Source organism: Trichosurus vulpecula, chromosome 1 (genome assembly GCF_011100635.1).
Source record: "Trichosurus vulpecula isolate mTriVul1 chromosome 1, mTriVul1.pri, whole genome shotgun sequence".
Taxonomy (NCBI): Eukaryota; Metazoa; Chordata; class Mammalia; order Diprotodontia; family Phalangeridae; genus Trichosurus; species Trichosurus vulpecula.
In genome coordinates, this window is record NC_050573.1 from 523,766,101 (window position 1) to 523,786,556 (window position 20,456).

A 20,456-nucleotide genomic window follows, 5' to 3' on the forward strand; every position below is an offset into this window, starting at 1 on the left:
ACTCATGCCTAGAACGTATTTCTTTTTTCTTTTTCCCTTTTTTAAAAAGCATTATTAGTTAAAGGCCTGCTGTGTGCCAGGCAGTGTGCTGAACACTGAACAAATATTAGCCCGTTTAATCTTCACCACAGCCTTGGAAGGTGAGTGCTTTTACTATATCCATTTTACAGCTGGGCTCAACCATATCAAGTGACTTGCCCAGGGGTGACAGCCAATAAAAGTCTGAGGCCAGACTCTAGGCCCAGCATTCCATCTACTGCGCCCCCTAGCTGTCAGGGGGTCAGTCAATAAACATTTACCAAATTCCTGCTATGTGCCAGGGGCTAGGGGTACAAAAATAGTCAATCCCTTAAGACAGTGGCTGCCCTCAAGTAGTGTACCATCTGATTTGAGAGATAACAAGCAAATAGATGTGTACAAACAAGTTATATACAGGATAAACAGGAAATAATTAACAGAAGGGAGGCACTAGAATTAAGAGAGCTTCGGGAAGCCTTCCTGTAGAAGATCAGATTTTAGTTGGGCCTTATAGGAAGCCAGAAAGCAGAAGTGAGGAGGGAGGGCATTCCAGGCATGGGGGACAGCCAGAGAAAGGGTCTGAAGCTGAGAGTTGGGGTGTCTTAATCTTAGAACAGCCAGGAGGCCAAGGTCACTGAATGGAAAAGTACAGGCAGGGAGAATGGTTTTGGAGGGCTAGAGGGGGCTAGGTCATGAAGGGCTTTGAACATCAAGCCGAGCATTTTGTATTTCATGCTTAAGGCAATAGGGAACTACTGGAGTTTATTTAGGGCTAAGGTAGGATTTGAGGAGGTAATGAGGTGATATGGTCAGACCTTCATTTTGAGAAAATCATTTTGATGACTGAATGGAAAATGGATTGGAGTGGGGAGAAACTTGAGTCAGGCAGGCCCGTGAGCAGACCGATGCAATAGTCCAGGTGTAGGGTGATGAGAATCTGCACCAGAGTGGTAGTCATACCAGAGCAGCTGGAAGGACTGGGAGATTGGTGGTTATTCCATGTACAGTAATAGGGAAGGTGAGAATGGGGGAGAATTTAAGGGGAAAGATAATGAGTTTTAGACATGTGGAGTTTAAGATGTCTGAAAGGAGACGTGAGGTTGGAGGTCAACAGAGAGATAAGGGTGGGATATGTAGATTTGAGAATTGTCAGCATAGAGATGATAATTAAATCCATGGGAACTGATGAGATCACTAAGTAGTTTAGAGGGAGAAAAGGAGAGAGCCCAAAACAGAGGTCTGTGGGATACCTGCTGGGAGAGGGTGTCATCTAGATGAAGATTGAGCAAAGGAGACTGAGAAGGAGTGGTCAGGTAGGTAGGAGGAGAGCCAGGAAAAAGTGGTAACCTGAAAACCTGGAGAGGAGAGTAGTATCAAGGAGAGCAGACGGTGATCAACGGCCAAAAAGGCTGCAGAGAGGTGGAGGTTGAGGATTGAGAAAAGGCATCGAATTTGGCAATTGAGATCTTTGGTAACTTTGGAGAGAGCAGTTTCATGGAATGATGGGGTCAGAAGCCAGATTGTAAGGGGTTAAGAAGAGAGTGAAAGAAGGGAAGGTGGAGGCACTGCTGTAGGTAGCCTTTTCAGGGAGTTTAGCCACAAAAGGCAGAAGAGATATGGGGTGCTAGTTAGCCAGAATGGAAGGATCAAGTGAGGGTTTTATGAGGATCAGGAAGATGAGAACATGTTTTGAGGCAGTAGGAAAAGAGCCTATAACCAGGGAGAGATTGAAAATAAGTGTTAAAATGGGGAAGACAGGGCAGTTTGTTGGAGGAGACAGGATGGAATGGGATTATTTGTTCGCGTAGGAGGGTTTGCTTTGGTAAGGAATAAGGCCACCTCTTCCCATGAGATAAGGGTGAAGGAGAATAGAATGGCAGAAGGTATATGTGTGAGTGAGGCTTGGCAAAGTGCAATCATTGACGTGATAAGGAGGCTAGGGACTGGAGAGGACAGCGTGGAGTTGGATTTGCTCCCAAAGGGGTCAAGATTGGGGAAGGAGAAGAGAGTAGTTAAGGATTGAAGGTCATGATGCCCACAAAAAATTGGGTTTTGTCAGGGAAGGCAGAGGGAGAGATAAAAAGCCAATAGATTATGCTCAAGTAAGGAGATTTCAGAATTCTTGAATATGGAGGTGGTAGGTGTAGGTGATGACAAGATTAAATATAAGACCAGTTTTGTGTGGGGCCAAGGTAGGGTAAAGCAGTAGGTCATGGGAATTGAGTAGGTAGAGTGGTTAAGGTATTTTAACCACTAACTGTTTAACGACTCTGACAGGTTAGGGTGTTTGAGAGAGAGTTAGTATGTATGTTGAAGTCCTCGAGTGTGAGGGTAGGGTGTTGGAGAAGAGAGGAGAATTGTGAACCAGGAGGAAGGAAGGGCATTGACCTGGAGGTGTGTAGACAATAGCTACCAGGATTTTGAGTTGGTGATAGAGAAGAATAGCTTCAAAGGAGGGAAGTTTACTGAGTGTAGGAAAAGAACCTGGAAGTGACAAGTGAGCCTTGACAAGTGAGTGAAGGTGCAGCCAGGGAGACAGAGTCATCAGTGAGGAGGCAAGTTTCAGTACTAGCTGGTAGATAGATGGTTAGATGAGAAAGATTTAGGATGAAAGGAAGTTTGTTGCCTATGGAGCAGGCATTCCAGAGAGCACAGTGGAAGGAGTGGGTGACATTGGTGTGAACTTTGGGGTGGGAGGGTTGAGGGGGATGGGAATAAGGAATCAGTTGGTGGGAGCTGGAGAATGGAATTTGGATGATGACCTACAGGAATTCAGAATCACTGGGATGTATAGGATATCATCATGTGTGAGGATATTTATTATCATTGAGTAGAAGGCTCCACTCCTCTTCCCAAAGGATGCTAGAGATCAGGCTGGAGCCAAGTACAGCATGAAGTAGAAGGCATACAGTCAGGTGGGAGGCCGTTTCAGACAGTATTCCTCTTGCCTCTTGACATGGAACAGGAGAAGGAAGTCCCACTCCCCTCCACCCTGAGACTTTCCTCTTTTTTTTTAATATTTGCAAATAGTATTTTATTTTTTCCAATTACAGGTAAAGATAGTTTTCTATATTTATTTTTATAAGATTTTGAGTTCCAAGTTTTTCTTCCTCCTTCCCTGCCATTCCCCCTCCCCAAGACAGCAAGCAATCTGATATGATTATACTTCTGCAGTCATGTTAACCACATGTTAAACAGCAGTCTGATGTAGGTTATACTTGGGTAATCATGTTAAACAGATTTCCGCATTAGTCACGTTGTGAAAGAAGAATCAGAACAAAAGGGGAAAACCAGGAGGGGAAAAAAAAAACCAAGAAAGTGAAAATAGTGTGCTTCAATTTGCATTCAGACTCCGTAGTTCTCTCTAGACGTAGATAGCATTTTTCATCATGAATCTTTTGAGTTGTCTTGTATCATTGTATTGCTGAGAAGAACCGAGTCGATCCTGGTTGATCATTGCACAATGTTGGTGTTACAGTGTACAATGTTCTCCTGGTTCTGCTCACTTCACTCAGCATCGGTTCCTGTACTTTCCTCTTTATCTCTCCTTAAGGGACAGATGGAGCAGGAGATGGAAGACCTGAAGTCAAAGGGAAGGTTGCTCCTCTTTGTATGGAGATGGTAGGCTTGTGGTCAGAGGAAGGTCTCTTTCCTCTTCTAACTGGAGAAGAAAAATCAGGTGGTCTTGGCAGGTGGAAGTCTCCTGGTGCAGGGGGAAGTTGCTTTAGGGCACATGGGAACTGTTCTGTGCCAAACGTCTTCTCAGGGCACACGCAGCAGTAAAGGGAGCCACATGGTCTCCCTTCTCTTCTCACCTGAGACCGAAGTCGCTACCTCTAGTTATTGAAATCCTTTTCTTCCTTCAGGTTCTGGTTCAGGTGCCAACTCTTCCACCTCAGTCATAAATGATCTTTCTCTGTATTGTGTAGCACTAAATTATTTACTTCTCCAATATTTGTCATGACTGACTTTCAATTTAGTGGGGGAGGCAGGGAGTTCAGATAAGCAGTAGAGGGAATTCCCTCTATTGATGCAGATAGCAGCACATCTTTAATGTTCAGCAGTTGTATAGGGTTCTGGAAAGTTAAGTGACTTGCCCATGATCACATAGCCAGTTTGTGTCAGAGGTAGGATTCTGAACTCAAATCTTCCTGGTCTGCCTTTTATCCACTACAGCAGACCACTTCTCCATTTTGTAGTATGATGTTTCATGTTGATTCTATGGCTCCAAAGTAAAGGGAGGAACTCTTATTTCTCTTTCTGTCTCCCCTACCATATAACATAGTGCTTTGTGCAACAAATGCTTATAGAACTTCAAAATGTCCTCACGTTTGCATCTACCAAATCCTTTTCAAGTAAATACAATGCAGAAAAAGAAGTGTTTTTAAATCCTTAAACTATATGAATACATAAAGTATCAAAGTCATTTGGATTAAAACACTCAGGCACTTGCAGCTATTTCAAAAATGAATTTCAGTGACAGTTTTCTTTTGTCTTAGTTTCATTAAATCCATCTGAATAGGGCTGAATAATCCAGCTCATGTTAGGGCACTGAGTTTCTCTTCTTTTAGAAAGTTTACCGAAGGCAGTATCTGTTTCTGCTCTTTGCTTTGTATCTTCCCCTGCTCTCATCCTGCCCTGACCTCCCTCCCACCCACACCCACAGAATACCTAGTATTGTTATCAACAGATGTGTCTAGTAAATACTGAGTCGTTGAGGTCAAAAATTTGGTTTATTTTTACTTCTGTTCTTGGGGTAATACGACTAACTCTTCTATAAACATGGATGTTTGACTTTTGTGTGCATGAGTGATGCAGGTTGAATTCTATTAGGAATGTGTACTTTTAGATAAATTTCAAAGATGAAGATGTTCCATTGTAGACTAAAATTCTGTTTTATCTCTAGGGAGTGGCTTTATTTGTTGTGCCATGAAATGCTGAATCCATATTACGGACTCTTCCAGTATTCTACAGATAATATTTACATGCTGCAAATAAATCCAGACTCTTCAATCAACCCTGTAAGTTTAATGAGCATAATGCTGATCAGCTTAATTGGCAGAATTTTTTAAAGCTGACTCTTAACATCCAGTTAAATTTTGAATTTAGTCAATAACTTGCTCAAAGGTTAAGTACAGGAGCATTCGAAGTTTAATGAGGACTAGTTTGAACTCAAAGACTTGGATCATTTTGTACTTCTGAGGTTTTTAGTAAACAGAATCTGCAGTTGACTTATTTTTGTGTAGAACAGTAAGTAAACTGGCCATTTGAGAGAGTTCCAGCTAATAGATATTATTTTCATCAAAGAAGTTTATTTCCTAGGTTCATAAGTGCTGAACTCTGTTTTTCCAACCAAAAAACATATATCCATGTTCCTATACTTATTGCCCATAAGTCCTAGCAATCTCTGGATATCGTGGGTGGTTAATGTAGAGCAGTACACCTGTCACTTCTAAGTCAAGGCTTTACTTGAGCTTCACAACCTTCCACTGACAGGACGCAAAGTGAGCATAATAAATTGGCTGAAGTATCCAACATCTTAACCAAAAATTGGTTTCTCTGGTTAAAAGGAATGAAAGTTTTGGGTTATTAGGTTATTTTTAAGGTTATTTTTTTTTCACCATCTTATTCTTATTGACAGGTAAGGGCTTATTAAATAAGGTTTGGGGACTTTTTTTGCCTATGATTAATTTTCTCACTTCTCTTCCCCCTACAAAAGAAGGATCAGGAAAAGAATAATTGGGTCAGGAAGAATCTTTCCAAAATATAATTTTAAAATCTATGCTTTATTATTTTCCATAGTTTTCTTATATTTGCATATAAAAGAACAAATGAAACTAGAAAGATTTAGATTTTTTTTTGATTATAGGCAGCCTTGCCTTCTTTCTAGCATGGAGACAGCAAACCACAAGATGTCAGCATTTAGCTAGTCAATTTTCTTATCAATTCTTGCTCTTTGGTGTCCCCTGCAGGATCATTTGTCTTATTTTCACTTTGTTGGTCGGATAATGGGTCTGGCTGTGTTCCATGGACACTACATCAATGGAGGTTTCACAGTTCCTTTCTACAAACAGCTGCTGGGGAAGCCCATTCAGCTATCAGATTTGGAATCAGTTGACCCAGAGCTACACAAGAGCTTGGTTTGGATTTTGTAAGTACTGTGTATTTGCAGATGGTTTAAGTCCAAGGCTCTCTTCTTAATGGAAACAGGCAGCAATTCTATTGATTTCTTTTATCTCTGAGGTGGCACGTAAGAGAAAGGAGAAACAGGAAGAAGTGTATGTGGAGGAGAATAAAAACTTGACAAATACATTTGCTGGTATCTGATCAGATATTTCTAGTTTATAGTCCAGTTTCTTCTTCTTTTAGTTGATTTATTGAGTTGAAACCACAATGACTAAAGAACCCTAACCTTGGGTTTGCAATGCCATGGCATGTACCCAGTTACCAGAGTGATACAGTGTCGAGCAGTGGGCTCAGAATCAGCCCTTAGCAGCCACGGGCCCACGAGCTCTGCTGACTTCACTTCTCCGAGGCCCAACTTCCTCAGCTGTAAAATACGAATGATAACACTTGCGTTGATCATTTCATAGTGTTGTTGTGAGGAAAGCACTTTATAAATCCTAAAGCAGTATATGAAGGTGAACAATTGTTATTTCAGTAAGGCTCATTAAATTCCCAAAACAAAATTCATTTTATTTTCTGCTTTCTTCAGACATATGCTCCCAGTGCTTTAGGTGCCACCCACAGAATGCTGAGAGCCACATGTTTTGAAGAATGAGTATGTTTTATAGAATTGGAGAGAGTCCAGCCTCAGCACTAGTGATTGCCTGTCTGCTTCATTGGGATGAGGAGCGAATGGGTTGGACGGGAATAACTAACTCATTAATGGATCAGCCCTATATGAGGGCACATCTCATTTCATAGTTTTCCATTTGATCTGGAGTGTATTAGGTAGAGTAAGGAAATAGGAAAGAAGGCATCTTATTGGAAGTGTTACATCCTCTGCACTTTACACTTCAGCATACTGTACTAGATACGGTAAATAGAAAAATCAAGTTCTAACCGTACAGCTAAAGATTTTTCAGTTTAGCCTGGCAAATCTGAATGGTTCATTGCATCGCTTAAAAGTATGTTTCTTTGGCTGGGAAGCAGTATTAAGATATTTGCTTTCACTGTGCAGCATTCTCTCTTGACTCGATTCCCACGCCGCCTCCTCGGCACTTAAGCACCTAGGTCGTACTAGAATCACGTAGATTTTCAGAGCTGGAATGGAGATTGAAGATGATCTACTTAACTTTCTGTGGATGACAATCGAAAGCCAACAAGATTGTAACTACTCAGGGTCACGTAGCTGGCTAATATTGGGTCTGTGATTAGAAGTCAGGCCTCCTGATCCCCGTGTCTGTTGTTCTTTCCATAATACCCCACTACTTGGTGGGTGCTCTGTTTCCCAAGTCAGGTTAAACTCCATGAGAGACAAGTACCAGTTTTTTCCTGTTCTGACATTTCATAGTGCTCTGCACACATGCTCAGTAAAGGAGATTGTTTTCTCCTTTTCCTTCTGATTCTACCATTTATAGTTGTTTGTTTTATAGTAAGTTGTGTTTTATAGTCCTAAAGTCCTAATTAACATGTACTTTTGACTTTGACAGAGAGAACGACATCACTCCTGTGTTGGATCACACTTTCTGCGTAGAACATAATGCTTTTGGGCGGATTCTTCAACATGAGCTCAAACCAAATGGTAGAAATGTTCCTGTCACAGAGGAGAACAAGAAAGAATATGTCCGGTAAGACCCACAGGATCATCAGTAGCAGCAACAAATATATGTTGGGCACCTAAAGGGTGCACAGAACTATACAATTCTCTGCTCACAAAGTTTAGCGTAGTCTTGGTCCCTGCCCTCAGGAAGCTTACTTTGTCATGGAACACAACGAGACTCTAGCTGAGGTCTGACTGCCCCTTACACTCCTATTTCCATGGAGTCATGTTTACCAGAAGAGACCTCCAGAGGTTCTGGGATCCAGCGCCCTGTGGTTGCTGACTGTGATAGCCCTGCCTAGCGAGGCTCTAAAGCGAACAAACAAACACACTTCATCTGTGCCCCAGGGAGAGGGAAGAAGTGACGACCCTATCCTAAAGTGGGAGCCAGCTTTATAAACGGCTGTTTAGTTGTTAGTGCATACAGGTGGGGAGGATGGGACAGATTTCTGTGTCCTAGCTGCAAGGCAGACTTCCCAAGGGGTACCCTCACTCACCACAACCACACTACAGTTTCCGTTGTGACGGTGACCCCCTCAGTCACAGGCAGGTTACTAGAGAATGACACAAGGCGAAGAACCACACACTCTGCTGGGCCCTAATCTCTATTGCAGCCTGTTTTTCTACCTCTTACTCAAGGTAAATCATTATATCAACACCTGTAATTTTGGAGGGATTTAGGGAAATTTTTTTTAAAAGGTCATTTCTCTTTCCTTAAGCTGTAGAATGGGTACATATCTTTCTCTTGGTTCTAAGTTATATTTTTATATAAATGAACTTGGAAGCATCAGGGTAGAGCTGTAGCAATCACTGTTAAGACCATATTATTTCTAGTAGTCCAGTTCTACGTAAGCAATTGAAAGTGTGTAGGTGTGAGTTGGTGTACTTGAAACTTGATAGTTCATCTAGTTATTACTAACCTTTTGGGGGGCAGGGGGGATTGGAGAGGCTTACAGTGTGTCTTCCTGCAGTGCTTGCTTTTATCAGTTCTGACATCACATGTCAAGATTTCTTGACTATCAATGGAGAAAAAAATCATTCCTTCCTACAGTGTTTTGTACTGCTTCTAACTTGGGGCTTTTTCTATTTCAGGTTGTATGTAAATTGGAGGTTTATGAGAGGAATCGAGGCTCAGTTCCTAGCACTTCAAAAAGGATTTAATGAGCTCATCCCCCAACACTTACTAAAGCCTTTTGACCAGAAGGAGCTTGAGGTATGCACCTTATCTCTAGTCAGAATGAAGGGCCGAGTCATGTCGTTAAAGATCCTACAGAACTGGGCTGAGGGTTCTTTATCCTCTTTGTTTTGATTGAATCAAATCAGTGTAACACCTATGCTGCCTTCCTTTTGAAACTGGTGACAGTCATGTCATACATGCCTGCATACAGGAGCACAAAGGTGGGTGATGGTGGTTAGATCTGTTCAGATGATAACAAGATCAGCCATGAACAAAGGCAGTGAATTTAGATCAACAATCTGTCCAATAATTTTAAGGTATTCATTTCTTATAATTATAACGACCTCTAGCATTGAAGAATCTTAAGACCTTTTCTCTTTATGGGCTTAGAATTGCCCTCATAGTCAAGAAAGTATCTTCTCCCTAACCGTACTCTTTCACTATGCTTTAAACTATGCAATGTGGAAATGGTGAAGTGCCCAGGGTCCTCCTTTATATCAGTTATATTTGGGTGATGTTCATAAGTTACCGTTTAAGTATTTCTGCTTCAAGGAGGGATTATGTGGCATCTCAAGCACAATTGTGGTGAAATGATCCAGGAGCAAACTTTCTAGATGTGCTAAGGAAAAAAGCTGAATTTCCTTGAACCCCACTTCATTCTTTCAGCAGCTTCTTTTCCAACATCATGTAGGCACACTTGCTATTTCACTATAATTGCTACATAATCACACTTACTTTTCTTTCTTGTGTATGTGTTATTTCCCACTGAGTCCTCATGTCCCAATACAGTGTAAAAGCACAAGGATGTTACTTCTTGATGAAAATGTCTGGTATCTAATGGGTGTGGATCATGGACAGAGGCCAGCTATAGAGAAGGGAGAAGCTTAAAGGCAGCAGTTAGCAGAAGGAGTTCTCCTCTGTCCCCTGCAAAAAATGTGTCCTTCTACCATGGCCAGTGGACATTTCCTAAGCACATCTTGCTCTCTGGTACTATCTAGGTTCCTCTGACAACTTGTAGTGTGTGTTTGTTGTTCCACTTTACCCCTTATTCTTTGTCTCCTCAAAGAGGATTAAGACCGCAGAAGCTCCCACTCTCACCTTATGCCCTCTTCAGAGAAACATTCTATAATGGTCATTGGATTAAAATTCAGAATATATGCAAACATATCTATTTTTGGTTCCTCACAGGGCATAGTCTCACATTCACCAGCCTTTGCTAATTATTAATAATGGGTATACTTGCCAAATCATGTGTGGTACTGGGAATTGTGCTGATTTGTAGTAATAATAATTTCCATAGAGAAAATCTTAAGGTTTGCAAGTCAGTAACTTGTTCCCTTTCCCCATTTATGATACAGTTTCCATGTCTCCTCCATTTTCCCTTTCTTCTATCTACCACCATGCTTCCTTGAAGTCCGCCTGTGTTTTTCTTTTCATTCCCTATCCTGTGTTATGCTGAGCTCCTCCTCTGACCATTTCTACTTTGATGTTCGATGGACGTCTCAGACTCACTCCATTCCCCTTTGCCTAGTGCCTTTGTTGGCTTTACAGTGACCCCAGGTCAGCTGCTGAGAAGGCAGCTCTGCTCACCCTTATACCATACTGAGCCCAGAGCGTATTTACATTTTACCAAGATTAACCTTTAGAAAACAGACGGATTATGGTGATGGGTGGTAGGTACAGTATTTGTAGCATATTTGCTGCTTAAATAAGTTCAGTTCATATTTATTTGAATATGACTGTTTGCTTTTAGTTCCACATTCTCAAGTTTTTCTTCTTTTATAAACTTGACTAAATTCAACCAACACGAATATTTCCATATGCTTCTTAGGATAGGAAGGGAATTGTACATGAAACAGTGAGTCTATTAAATAGATCATTTTAAAGTATGTAGTAAATGCAACACAGTAGTACTAATAAGGCCCTGTTTGTGTCCCCTTTTGAACTCCTTTTTTTTCTGTTTTAAAAATGTCCATCCTTCTTTCCTTCCTTCCTTGTCACAATCAGTGTTTTCTCTCTCCCTCTCCCCCCCCCCCCCCACCAAAAATAAAAATAAAAACCCTCCCTTGTAACTAAGTGTAGTCAAGGGAGCTAGGTGGCACAGTGGATAGAGTGCCAGGCCTAGGCTCAAGAAGACCTGAGTTCAATTCTGGCCTGACACTTACTAGCTATGTGACCCTGGGCAAGTCATTTCCCCCCTGTTTGCCTCTGTTTCCTCATCTATAAAATGAGCTGGAGAAGGAAATGGTAAGCCACTCCAGTATCTTTGCCAAGAAAACCCCAAATGGAGTCAGAAAGAGTTGGACATTACTGAAAACAACTAACCAACAACGTGGTCAGGCAAAACAAATTCTTATATTGCTCATGCCTGACAATGTATGTTTCATTGTGTACATACAGTCCATTGCCTTTCCCGTTTCATCGTCACGATGGAGTCATGATGGAGTCACGATTGGTTGTTGTAATTCTACATTTACTAAGTCTGTATGTTGTGCAGAGCCCCGGGGCTGATAGAAGGTATAGTTCAGACGTAGTTGCTGCCTCATGGAGCTTATAGTCCCTATACAGATAATTGTAATACATTAGAAAGGCACAGGACAAAATGATGTGACGTGAGGTGTGGAGAGGAACTAACAGCAGTGAGGGGCGGGGATGCTTCATGGAGGAACTGGCATTTGGGAGCAAAATTCTTGGCTGAAGTATTTCATTTTGGGGTAAAGTTCTCTTAGCTACGATACATTTTATCCTTGATGTTTGAAGTAATTCTCTTTTCACATCTTTCCAGCTTATAATCGGAGGCCTAGATAAAATAGACCTGAATGATTGGAAGTCAAACACCCGTCTCAAGCACTGCATGGCAGATAGCAATATTGTCAAGTGGTTCTGGCAAGCAGTCGAAACGTTTGATGAAGAAAGGAGAGCCAGGCTGCTGCAGTTCGTGACTGGCTCAACACGCGTTCCTCTCCAGGGCTTCAAGGCTTTGCAAGGTGACTGATGTGTGGGCTGGGGTCAGATGAGTCATTTATCACTTCAGTCAGTGTCATGAAGGGCTGGGATCTGTATTTGTTTTATGAACTTTTTTCAACTTAATATATGTTCTGCTGTTAATAAATGGCTAGTACTGCTGAATGTTCTAAACCAGGGGTGGGGAACCTGCAGCCTGGAGGCCACAGGTGGCCCTCTAGAACTCAAGTGCAGCCTTTTGACTGAATCTGAGTTTTACAGAACAAATCCTTTCATTAAAGGGATTTGTTCTGTCAAGTTTGGATTCAGTCAAAAGGCTGCACTTGAGTTCTAGAGGGCCACATGTGGCCTCCAGGTTGCAGGTTCCCCACCCCTGTATCTAGAATGACAGTCAGCCACGGTCTCATAAGTACTCAGTCATGTAGCAGGCACTCTGCTATCAGATCTGGATTGTGACCAGATGGAGGAACATTCCCATTAAATAAAGAAGAAAGATTATTCCTGGTGATAGAACTACAAATTCAGGTTCTAGAGGTCTCCATCCTCTTGGTTTCCAGATAGATTCTTATGATGTCAGAAGCAGAAGGGACTTTGGAGATCATTTAGTCCAACATTTTTGCACACAAGGTAACCGAGATGTTGTGACTCAGTTATTTCTCAGTAACAAGAACTTGGGTCTGCCGCCCCCTAGCGTAGTGTCCTGTTCACTGTACCACTTGGCACAAGGTTCTGCTGTTTTCAGAGCTCTTGAAGGAGGCAGATTCCACAGCTGTGGATTATAATCAGGTGGCTGTTCAGTAATTCATTGTTAGAGGGATTAAAACCCTTTCTTACCGGCTTAATGCACTTGTTCTTTCAGCTTCTGTGAGCTTTAAGGTCAGTGATGTCTCTTCATGTGTGGTTGAGTTAAACAGAAGATGTTTGAAAACTATAAAAAAGGCACTTAATGCTTTAAGATACAGGTGGAAATGTCAATAGTAGTAAGGTATATGAAGAGGAGGAGACATTAATGAATAAGCTAGCACCTTTATCAGTAGTCATAACAGCATGGATTACCTACACTAATTACTGATTTATTATTACCCACCTACACACTGGTATAGCACAGAACCTCATCTTAGGCAGCCGATAGAATCTTTCCAAAGAGCTAGTCATTCATCTTAGCTAAGCTGAGGCATCGACCTAGGATACCTAACCTCCTCCTTTGTACAGCTTCTTTGTAGAGGACTTCATTTCTTTCCTGTACTCCAACTATCTGGTAGACATCTCTTCCTGAATGTCCTATAAGCATCTAACATAACCAAAATGGAATTTCCCCCCCAAACTTCCCTATTTTTACAGATGACACTACCACCCTTCCAGTACACCTATGCTTTCGATCAGAGTCATCCTTGACCCTTCTCTCTTCCTCAATTCCCATATCTGATTAGTGGCATATATGTGCTAAGAGCCAGAGAAAGACAAGACCAACTTCCTAGATTTGTTTTCAGTTGATTGTGGCAGAGAAGACAGACTTAACCTCAGTTATCTTGTGTACTCATCCTTTTTTCTAAAGAGAAATTCTTTTCCCATGGTAACAGTTCTGTTAGGCCAGCCTCACATATTAACAATCCAGGCCATGTTAAATCTGCCAAAATTGAAGGTAATGTTTATCAACTTGAGGACGAATATGTCAAGAAACCAAAACCACTTGATCCAAGAATAATGTAATTCAGTGGACAGAACTTAACTTCTTTCAACAAAGCCCCCACATTCAGAATTGGACAGGAAATTTTCTAGAGACCTGAAAAAGCCTTCAGTGCATCAGTGGCCTCCAGATGACCAACAAAATGGTCCCCCAGGGACACTGGAACACCTGCTGACCAGTAGAGAGAGAAGAAGAAATATATCAAGCATTCTGTTCTTTCAAAGAACAGTAATGTGTTGTAGCTTTTACCAAGGATGGGCAAAAATAATTCTTTGGGAGGAAAACAGCATTTTTTTTTGATTATACCATTGGCCATTTCTGAATGCTTTGATTAGCCTGCCTGTAATTCTAGTCCCATGTCCCCTGCTGTGGAGTTCCCAAAAGGCACTGACAGTTTGGCGCAGACTAGAAGGAGCACCAGACTGGGAATCAGCAGACCTGAGTTGTAGTCTCTCTAGCTGTATGACCTTGGGCAGGGGATTAACCCTCTCAGGTTCTTAGATTTCTCCTGTGTAAAACGAAAGCGATGGACTGAGTGATCAGTAAAGTTCCTCCCATCCCTAAAATTCATTGGCTCTGCAGTTCAGAGCCCATCCTTATGTCAGGAGCTCTAACATTCCTTAAGCATCACTGGAATCTGACCCACACTGAGCACTACTATCATACAGGCTGGTTGGGAAGGGGGATAGTGGGGGTTTTCCTCATCTTAGTTGTTTTTTTGTCCTTCTGTTTCTCAGAGTTTTGTTTTTTTTTTTTTAAAGGAGGGGGAAGAATAGTTTTTGAAGGAAATCATAACTTTGATATTCTCTGAGATTTTGGTCTTTGGAAGTACCTCGAGTTTCACTCTGAACCTTTGTGTAGGTACTCAATTGGCTTACCCCCTCTCATAATGACTTTGTAAAACTGATCTGATAACCGTGTTAATGTATGAACTTCATGTCAAGCTGTTTGAGGGGGAGCGTGCGCTGATACACGCACGCACACATACACACACACACCCCTCTTTGTGCTCCCTGGCCTTAAGGGCCAAAGCCCTTAACAGCCGTGGGGTGGAGAAATGCCATAAATTTGTCTCTGAAGTGCATTAACTAGAATGTCGGTTTGTAAGGTTCTACAGGCGCTGCAGGACCCAGGCTATTTACCATCCACTTGATAGATGCGAATACAGACAACCTTCCTAAGGCCCACACCTGGTAAGAACAAACATGTGCATGTGAGGAAAATGGATTTGTAACGTCTTAAATATGTTCTGAAAATGAGTAAGCATTCACTCGAATTAAAGAATAGTAGAGTGAAAATGCCATTACCTTCTCTGTGGTACTTGGTGTTTTGTTGACGTGTCTCTTGTCTTCATAACCAACTATGTCTTTCTTTGAAAATGAGAATTTGAAATGAAAATGATGTATTTTCTGTGTACATCAGAATCGAAAGATAAGTCCAATAAAGGCACCGTGTCCGCTATTGTGACCTACGTCCACTATAAAAAGGTTTTTCAAAAAAAGCTTATAGAGTATTTCTAAGACACTGATTTTATTACAAGGCAAGTAATTATTAAAAATATTTAAGCAATACCTGTTTGCAATTTTCCTACATTCCTTACAGATTCAGTTGTTTGTCTCAGACTTTCACTTGGCTTAGCGTTCTTGGTGCTCTCTCTTCGCAAACCTTTTCTCACCCATTTTGATAGGTTTTGTTGATTTAAAAAAAAAACTATCCATAAGCCTTATGCTGGCGTTGATTTTCTGCATTGGAAACATTCTGTTTTCATTCAAAAATTAGATCACAGCAAAAGCTTTGTTGGAAGACCCTCATTTATAGGAGAGCAACCATCTTTAGCCAAATTTGCTGTGATGCCTCTTATGCTGAGGAAAATACTGTTACCAGCAAAATTATGGTATTATGCAGTTTTCAATGAATGATGTAAATTTACTTTTTGAAACAGCCATTATGACAGGTTTCACTTAGTATTTTAGTGTTTAAAATAAGATGGGCTCCCAGACATTCAAAGATATCCATTACAATTGAGACCCACAGTGCTGTTTAGCTCACCTTTTTCTTAATGGGAACCTGTTGGTGTTTCTATTAACCATTAAATAAAATATGTATCATCTAGGTCACAGTTTTCCATGTCCTAGTAAGTCTTTTCTTCTAAAATGAGAATGGGAGTGCATGTCCACATGGGCGATCTAGCCAGTTATTTAATCTTCTTACTCAAAGATTTGTCTTGGGTTCTTTTCTCCCCTCACACAATGTAATTTCTACTTTGGCAGTAAATTTCTCCTCCTTTGTTTCTACAAACCTATTCTCAGGTTTCTTGAGGAGTAGAGTCACATGGCAGATGGAAGGTTGACTCCTTTGCCAGTCAAACCTGGGATAAGAGCCTGAGCGGTGTCCTAAGGTTTTTGTTTGGTTGGTTTTTGTTGTTTTTTAAACTAGTACAAACTCACAAGGTTGGGAGGTTTGTCATGACAGTGTAACTGATTATAGTTCCATTTCGTATCATTTCGAAGACCTTAAATTTTTTTATTTTATTATTATTTTTTTTCCTGTGTGTTAGAAAATCCTCACACTGGAAACAGCCCACCTTATTTGGGAGTTGAGGAATACTCCTTGACTTCTTTCCCATCCTTCTGGAGAGATTATTGCTTGTTTCGCTCTCACAGCTGGTTGGGTGGTAAGAAGGGGCCTGTCTGTTCTTTTAAACATATCCTCAAGACCTGGCATCCACCTGTGCTAATCCATTGTCCTTCTGTCTGGTTGGCCTAGCTTTAATCGGATTGACATTCCGCCTTATGAGTCTTATGAGAAGCTTTACGAGAAGCTGTTGACGGCTGTGGAAGAAACGTGTGGGTTTGCAGTGGAGTGAAGAGGAGACCAAAGGAAATGGATATGAGCTCATGGACCCCTGATGAAAAGCTTAGAAGCTTTCTGTGGGCCTCCTGCTAGGCTGGCTGAGGCATTGGAACACTAGACAGCCCTGAGGAAAGGGTTGTCTTCCCTCCTTTTTTTGGGGGGAGGGACTTTTGTCGGTGGCTCCTACCCATATTTTCCTCCTTTATTACGATACCCTCTCTCCCCTTCCATCACCCATCCAATAAAATACAGCCAAGTTCAACATTTGGCTTTGGTTACACAGGATATTCTGCTAGACATGTAACACATATTGTGATAGGGTCAGTGACCTGTGGTCTTTTATAGGAGCATCAACCTACAGTTAGGTAACGGAGCTTGGTTTAACTGAGGACTTGCAGCTGGTAGACGTAATCAGCTGTTCTGTCTCAAAGCCCCCTTGAGGTCCCCTTTGAGTTCAGTAGCTGCAGGATATCTTACCAGAGCTGAAATTCCAAATTGCACACCGTAGCAGTCCGTTATGAAGAGATAACCAATTAATTTCTAACAGAAAAACAAAACTGCATAGTGTATGCCTATTGAATGGCAGAAACAGCTGAAACTCTGCCATAGCCAGGAGCTCTAGGTAAGAAGGGTGGTTCATCTTGGGAAGCACGAAGAAATCCAGGCAGCTTTTTCTGAAGGCTCGGAGGAGTTCTTTTGGGGGGTACTTATTAAAACTTTTTTGCACATGGGAACAATTTTCTTTCTTCTGAAGAGGGCCTTGTCCCTTCTGTCTGTCCAGTTTCAAATGTTTTTCCAGTAAAAACACCACCTAGTGGAGCCTATATGAGGAACAGACCACATATCCAACCTAACCAATTAATTCCCCAACCTGTGATTTCCATGCCACCATCTTACCTGATAGAGCAACCATTGTATGACTTGAAATTGTAAGGGTTTTTTTTTTTTTTTTTTTGAGGAAATTGCTAAAAGCTAAACTACGGAACAAACTTCTGTTCTTAAAAGTCATTGGCCTTTTGAAAGGCAGCTTGGAAGGGAGTGGGAAAAGGAGATGACCACAGTGACTAAGTCTGTCAAATTTAATATTAAAATTATAGTAAAGATTTAAAGCTGTCATCAACAGAGGCGAGGTGATTTCACAGTGCTACATCTGTCTGTTCCCCCGGTGTCTTAAGCCAACATGAGAGGTTGGTACTCAGTTCACTTGCCAAGATGGCTTCCCAATAAAAGGAAGACCAGTGCAAGTTCAGGCTGTAAGTCACTAACAGTTTTTCCAATTTGCACAAAAGATCAAACAGTATTTCAACAAAAATGGCATGATTTCAGAAAGCTAAAATTTCAGTTAAAAACAACAGATTTGATTGTATATTGTATTTTTATTTTATTTTATTTTATTTTTGGCAAGTCCAGGATAATTCGCTGCTCAGTATATGGGTTAAAGCCTTGTGATTCAGCTGTAGGTCTGAGATGAATTGGAAAACACCTTCTGGAAGCTTGTACTTTGTCCTTTTTTTCCTTTAAAAATAAAAAGGCATTGACATTGCCAAGAACTTTAAACTGCAACAGAACAGTTCATAAACTGTGATAAGCAGCTACCTACTCTTTCAAATCCTGATATATTTTTTCTGTTGTCTTTCTCTGAGCATATTGTGAGTTAATGTAGGGAGTAGAAGGGAACTCAGTGGTATGGAAGCATACCCTCTTTTGTAAATCTGGTTTGCACAGTTTGGCAAGGATTTCTGCAGCAAGATTTGGACAGTCACTCCCTTCAAACAGGTTCTAGGACCTTAATGGCACTTTTGGACCATTGAGACTCTTCAGAAGCAGAAAGGCTATTGCTTCAAACTGCTGTAATAGGAAGATTTGATTAACTGTTCCAAATTTCTGGCCTTTGGAATTCTCTTAGGTACTTGAATTCTAAAAGTCTTGGTTTATGGTCCCATTGAGTATGACTTCTTTGGTTTCCTCCTGGGAGTTCTGCCCAAATAATGAAGTTTTTGCTATGATTCTCCTCTTTTGAGAACTGAAGAGGAAAAGACTTTGTCCAGGGATTTGTGGCAACGTCAAAAATTATATAGGATACACCTTTCATTATTTCCCAACCACTATCTGGAGTCTGTATCAGTCCAAAAACTAAAGGCAGATGTTTTGAAAGGCTTGTGAACGTGTTGTTGATTTGACAGCCTTAAAACTACCTCCTCTGTGTCAGCAACAGTGAGGAGAGAGAACCACTCTCTTGAAATTCTGTAACCAGTCTAATGTCTATTAAAGCATGTCCAGCTAGGCCTGAGTGGTCAGCTTCTAGTATCCCTTGTATGTACGAGGCTGATCAGAAAGCTTCCTAAAAATGTGTGGAAGGGTGTTCTCTCTTTCTTTTGTTTCTGCATCAGGTTATTGACTATACAGCCCCTACCTTGGGAGACTTGTGTCCAAGGTTGTCGGAGTGTCACAGTTGTCGTGTTGCCTGAAATGAGCAGAGTTTTTCAAAGCTCCAGTTGTCTCCTTCCAAACAGTCCCGTCATCACGAACAACATTGCACTCCAAGAACCTTGAACGTGTAAAATGGTTCAGGCCTTGCTGAACCTTCCCAAAGAATAAAATATGGCAAGTAAACTGTAAGCGCTCCTTATGTCTTTCCCATGGATCTACTTAGAAGAGGGAGGGGCACTTGTGAAATCATCTTGAAGCATGATCTCATTGGCCTTTCTCCTCTGTGATGCAGGATAAACTCCCCCCACTCCCTCACCTCGATGCCCTCTTACTCCAGGGGTACAACTTTCCAGGCTTGCCTTCACAAACTGTCATCAGCCTACACTATACACTCAGGGATGTAGGAAAACCACCATTCTGCTTGTGTTTGAAACAGGGAAGAGGAGAGGAGGCTGACTCTTCATGTTTGGGTTGAAAGGGAACCAAGACCCGTTGATTTCTGAAAAGCAGAAATTATCAGTTCTGATGGTGAAAGTGTAAGCTTGCTTATTTAGCAGTGTGGTCTAAATTCAGGTTGAGGTGGTCATGAAATCCATGAGATTTCAAGTAAAGTCCTTTCTGTAGAGAAACCACCATCACCCTCACCTTCTGGAGCCAGTGCCCAAGCCCCCGCTGCTCCACACAGCCTCCCGGAGACACAGTATACATTTTTTTTAATTTGTTTATTTTGTTCCTCAACCACTTTCTAATGTATTTTTTTAATTTATTTTGTAATGTCTTGTTTTTAAGTATTGCTGCTATCCTTGTTACTCTTCCCACTGTTTTTATTGCTGATTTATTTTGTGAAAGTTGTACACTAATGTTTCGTTTTATGTCTAAATCAAAAGTATTTAAAGAAATACTAGTTCTATTTAATGTGGTTATGGAACCAGCTGGAAATAAACAGTGATTGTATAGTAGGCTGGACCCAGGAGGTCATGTTCATTTTTGTTACATATGCAATAAACTCACAACTTTACATTTTTTGGCATCTGTTGTTTTTGGCATGTAAGTTAGAAACCTGTTTCTTTAAACACTAGCAGGGAAGGAAGCCAGTAAGTACCAAAGAGGGAATGTTGTGGCACAGTAGAAGACGAATCACTGGACTGGGTGGCAAGAGAGCTGCGTTCTGGGCCCAGCTCTGTCTTTGACTAGTTATGCAACTTTGGGTAAGTCACTTAATTTAACTGGCCCTCAGTTTCCTATTGGTAAAAGGAGAAGCAGCTGGCAACTCAGCAGACAGAGCCCTGGGCCCAGAGTCTAGAAAACCTGAGTTTGAATCCAGCCTCGGACACTTATTAGCTGTGTGACATTCAGCCAGTCACTTCGCTTCTGTTTACCCCAGCTTTCCTCAGTTTACCTCAGCTGTAGAAAAGATAAAAGCACTTGCCTCCCAGGGTCATTGTAACGGTGCCTGGTACATAGTAGGTACTATGTAAATGTTTATTCCCTTGAATTCCTTCTGAAGTTTTTTCCTAGCTCAGAAAGTATTTGATTCTGTGAAAATCAGTCATGGTCTAAGG

General features: G+C 41.3%; 1 protein-coding gene across 2 annotated transcripts in view; it reads left to right on the forward strand.

Moving 5' to 3' along the window:
- SMURF1 (SMAD specific E3 ubiquitin protein ligase 1) overlaps positions 1–19,914 on the forward strand; it is a 107,650-nt gene extending 87,736 nt beyond the window's left edge. The window contains exons 12-18 of one of the 2 annotated variants that reach the window (XM_036741198.1): positions 4,925–5,039; positions 5,991–6,169; positions 7,674–7,811; positions 8,876–8,996; positions 11,746–11,947; positions 14,720–14,804; positions 16,378–19,914. In XM_036741198.1, the coding sequence (XP_036597093.1) occupies positions 4,925–5,039; positions 5,991–6,169; positions 7,674–7,811; positions 8,876–8,996; positions 11,746–11,947; positions 14,720–14,804; positions 16,378–16,477 (940 nt within the window). In that variant the 3' untranslated portion in view covers positions 16,478–19,914. The remainder of the gene's footprint in view (positions 1–4,924; positions 5,040–5,990; positions 6,170–7,673; positions 7,812–8,875; positions 8,997–11,745; positions 11,948–14,719; positions 14,805–16,377) is intronic. The other variant, XM_036741199.1, reaches the window with a different exon arrangement.
- Positions 19,915–20,456: the final 542 nt, after the last annotated feature.